The sequence below is a fragment of the Morone saxatilis genome, unplaced genomic scaffold (assembly GCF_004916995.1).
Source record: "Morone saxatilis isolate NCDOM2014 unplaced genomic scaffold, NCSU_SB_2.0 Contig9, whole genome shotgun sequence".
Taxonomy (NCBI): domain Eukaryota; kingdom Metazoa; phylum Chordata; class Actinopteri; family Moronidae; genus Morone; species Morone saxatilis.
Genome location: NW_023340268.1, coordinates 5,699,665 through 5,704,082, shown reverse-complemented (window position 1 = coordinate 5,704,082; position 4,418 = coordinate 5,699,665). Strand labels below are relative to the sequence as shown.

The 4,418-nt window shown below is 40.5% G+C and overlaps 1 protein-coding gene across 1 annotated transcript in view; it reads left to right on the top strand.

Annotated features, from left to right (window-relative positions):
- psmb2 (proteasome 20S subunit beta 2) overlaps positions 1-2,876 on the top strand; it is an 11,130-nt gene extending 8,254 nt beyond the window's left edge. The window contains exons 4-6 of the mRNA XM_035681493.1: positions 1,017-1,179; positions 1,626-1,675; positions 2,655-2,876. Of these exons, the coding sequence (XP_035537386.1) occupies positions 1,017-1,179; positions 1,626-1,675; positions 2,655-2,756 (315 nt within the window). The 3' untranslated portion in view covers positions 2,757-2,876. The remainder of the gene's footprint in view (positions 1-1,016; positions 1,180-1,625; positions 1,676-2,654) is intronic.
- The last annotated feature ends 1,542 nt before the right edge of the window (positions 2,877-4,418 follow it).

The following is a 4,418-nucleotide window of genomic DNA, read 5'->3' as shown; positions in this document are numbered from 1 at the left end:
CACTCACCTCCTCTGTCCTGTGACGCCCTTTCACCTTTCCTCTCCCTCTGTCACTCTCCAGCTAGCCCTCCCCGTGCTCCCTCACCCCTGTTTATGCTGTGCGTCACTCTGTGTCTTGATCTCGAGAACTGGTGAATGAAACTACTCAGAGGGACGGATGAGTGAGACTAGGTATCGTCTGCGACGCCATTGTAGGCGTACAAATGCTGGTGGCAGTGTTCATCTCATTAAAGAGAATGATTTACAAATTATTATTCAAATGCAGAAATTGTGCCACAGTGAACTACACACAGCATACTCATGTTTACAAACCCAGCTTTCTGTGATGTTGAGTGAGTGTGAAACCAGTCGGACTTCTGTGGTAATGGACCGGCTTTCCAGAGGCTGAAACAATCACTTGACATGGGCTGGAGTTGAGATTTGGACCGAAAAACAGCCCAGACTTTTAAAAAAAAAGGTGCATGGAGGCTGCTTCAGTGGTGGCATATTGTATAAGGTACTGGTGAGACCCTGGAAGTCCATTTGATGTGTTTAAATGCTTATCAGACAGCGAAACACTGCATTAAAGTTTGTAATGGGATTTTACAGCTCTGGAAAGTTACCACAAAGGCAGGCAAAAACAGTTTTATGTTTTGTCACAATGATCGGGACGTAAACAACAGAAATATTGCATTGATGTTGCAAAGTAAGAGTTGTTTTTCCAGAGCAAATAAGATGTTTTCATGCCGAGCTAAAGTCTGAACACAGCCTACTGATTTATGTCCCTTTTTTCCAGTTACACTTGAACACACCGAACATGCAATAGAACACATTTCTTAAAGAGCATTCGCTGAATTTGACAAAAAGTGGTGGATTAGAATCTAAAAAATAAAATGATGATAGGCTACTGTTTGATTGTGGGTTAAGGCTGATACCGACAGTATGTTGTTACGTCAGTGCTTTTCTAATTTGTACCGAAACATCTTTTTGTTAGATCTGAATATTAATTCTCTCTCGCTCTCTCTCTCTGTATCCAGACTCCATATCATGTGAACCTGTTGCTGGCGGGCTACGATGACACAGACGGCCCAGGTCTCTACTACATGGACTACCTGTCTTCCCTGGCCAAGGCCCCCTTCGCTGCCCACGGCTACGGAGCCTTCCTCACTCTCTCCATCCTCGACCGGCACTACAGACCAGGTCAGCGCAGAGAAATGCCCCACGCATGTTTTTTTCTGTTTATTGTTCCCGTGAGACGGACTGGGAAAGACGAGAGAGAGAAATAAAGGATATGATTCGAGTCAGTCGTAGCATGTACTGCAGACGTTGTGGAGTTAATTCACACTGGTCACGGTACAGGGAGGTCTCGGTAAATAAAATGATTTAACCTAATGGCGAATGATTACAGTAGAAACAAGAGTGAAAATATCTCTGATAAAGCACCGAATTTTTTTGCAAATAAGTACTCTTCTTCACAAGAGTGCATATTGCTCCTCATGAGCCCGTTCTCCACAATATCACAATACCACCCTGCAACATCCACATACTCCTGTTAATCCTCTTTTATTTTAATATATTTTCTGTCTCCGTCATTCCCCCTTTTCTCCTGATTCAGCATTCTCACATTCTCGTGTTTTCTGTTCTAGATCTGACCCGAGATGAGGCGTTGGATCTGCTGAAGAAGTGTATTGAGGAAGTGAGTTCAAGAAGTTTTTACTCATTCAGACATCTTTATTTAATTGTTTACTATGTTGATCAGCCTCTCAGGCCCTTTTTCTACCAAATTAGTTTGTGTTCTTTAACCGGTTCTGCTCAAGTGCTATCTAGCGAACCAGCCTGTGTTTCCACCAGTTTTGAGTGGAACCAAAGTAATCGGATGCAGCATCAACAGAGGGCACTGTAGAACATGACACACACACACACATACACCTACTATTCTTTGGTTCCAGTTGGGAATCAACTTTTCAAGTTTTTTTTAATATTTGGTTGAAATCCTCCTAATGGTTAAAAAAAAAAAAAAGTCTGTCAGATAGCGACTTAGCTCTGCAAAAGTGGCCAACATTTATCAATGTCCTCAGTGGCACAGTGCTAAACTTAACTGTACTTAAGTGAACTTGAAAAAGTCTCTCTAATTTGGCTCATGAGCATTTACTCTCATTACTGGGAATCCACATCAAAAGTTAGACGTGAGCAGCACTTAAGTGTTGAAGAAATCAACATTGTTTTTACTTATTGATTCACTGATGTTATGGGAATCTGCCTACAGTGCAAGTGCACAGCCAAACTGGGAGCCTTGATCAGTCATTTACAGATACTGCTAATAAGTTCACAACATATAAACAGCGGGAGATTTGTGTGATTTAAACAGCTGTCTGTGGAGATTACACTTCACTACACGCCAGAGGAAATGAAGCATGGGGGGTCCTGTGGCGTCTCAGAGTCATTGTGGATTGATCCATTTGATAAAAGGGAAGCGAGTGACAGGCGTCAAAAAAACGCTTTTAAAAACACTCTTCATGTGGATAAGCCTTTAACCTCAACAGTCAGTATCCCACATTTCATGACGGCTTCTCCTTCTTTATCTTTGTGTTTCAGTTTTACTTGATTCTATATAAATTTAGCTTATTGGAGCCTTTTAATTTAATCTCTGTCTTGTCTCTTTCTCCCTCCTCCAGCTGAGCAAGCGCTTCATCCTGAACCTTCACTCCTTCACTGTCCGCTTGATTGACAAGGAGGGCATCCATGACCTGGAGAAGCTCACCGCTGGTGCCAAGTGACCGCTCACTGCTTAACTACCAACCCTCACGCCCTCGTTCCACTCTACTTTTTTTTTTTTGTACTGTTGACCTCCTTGCTCTTTCTGTTCCAATAAAAAGTGACACACAGTTGAGATACAAGCTCTTTGTCCCTGTGGTGCTTTCTCATTGCTCTCTAGTCTACTCATCTGCACATAGAAAGAGAACAGCCTTCTGGCTGTGTACTTTTGCACTTGTTCTCAGTGAGTGTGCGCTTGGGTAATGTACACTTGCTCCTGCTTGTACACGTGTAATAAAACACGCATGCACACAATGGTGTAACTTAAAGAAAAAGGAAAAGTAGTTTTCATATGGATTTTTGTTCAAGTTCCTTGAATGACCGAACTACATAGAAATATTGATAATATTTACTGTAAAGTTAAAATACGTTTAGTTTAAACAGTGTTTGAGATGCTTTTGTAAATGCTGTGTGATTTTTATGAATTTGATTCAGTGTATAAATGAACAAATGCCAGCTGCTATATGTTCACAACAAGCTAATAGTTGTCTCACTTTCTAACTAGCTAAAATCTGCCCTGGAGCCCTGAAGTTAATAATAGCAATGAAGCCTTGTAGTAAATTGAAATGGAACAAAATGCGGCCGGGAAAAAAAAAAAAAAAATACCACAGAGTTGTTGTATCAACACCTCTCAGACGCAGTGTCAGTAAATGAATAAACATCGCCTGTAACAAAGTTGGCATCAGCTGCAGAACTAATGAATCGGGTTACAGGTGTCCTGATTGACGCAAGGTTGTCAGAAATAAATCCAGGTACGCTTTAGGAAATGTATATATGTTTTTTAATAGCGTACTCTGTTTATTTCACCACCAACCAACACACAACACGCCTTGAATTTAAACACATTTGAGCTGTAACCCCTCACTCATACTGAATCCAACTCTGGGAAGGAAACCAGAGTGAAATATTTTGTGTCTGCTACATCATCCTACTAACTCGAGGTCCACTTACAAGTTTTTTTGACCCTCTGAGCTCCAGAAAAGGCTCCATAGTGGATCCATTTTTTTGCTTTAATGCTTTAAATTTGTGTTAAATATATGTGATTTATGTCACAATTTGTTTGGAAGGTAGAATATAATGAAAGAACAAGATTTTAAACTTAATTATTGCTCCACAGTTAATTATTTCCTCATATTCTCAAGAATAAAAACAAAACTAGCCAATTAATGTGCTCGTTTCCAATGTTACTTTATGTAAAAGTGTGATGTGTCGACTGAAAAATAAGTATTTTTAAACATTGCAGGGAACGGCTGACGATCAAGTCTTAAATATTATCTAATGCACACCTGGTTAACACTTTTTTAATATCTTGGTTGTTTTTAAACTCATATTTGAACTCTTGATCTTAAGTTATCAGAGAAACGAGCTGAGCTAACGTTAGCAGCAGCTCGGCTCGCAAAGGAGACCTTTAAATATGAACTTGTTCATTTGGTGTGGTTAACTGGACTTTTATTGTGACGGGTCATTCCCTGTCACCTCATTTGGTCACTTCTTGTGACCGTAACATGATGCAGCTTGATGACGAGCGATGTCCAGGTGATAAAACTCCTGGCACGGCATAACTAACTCTCTCTCTCTCTCTCTCTCTCTCTCATAGCTTCATTCATAGCTACCCTCTGTGTTAA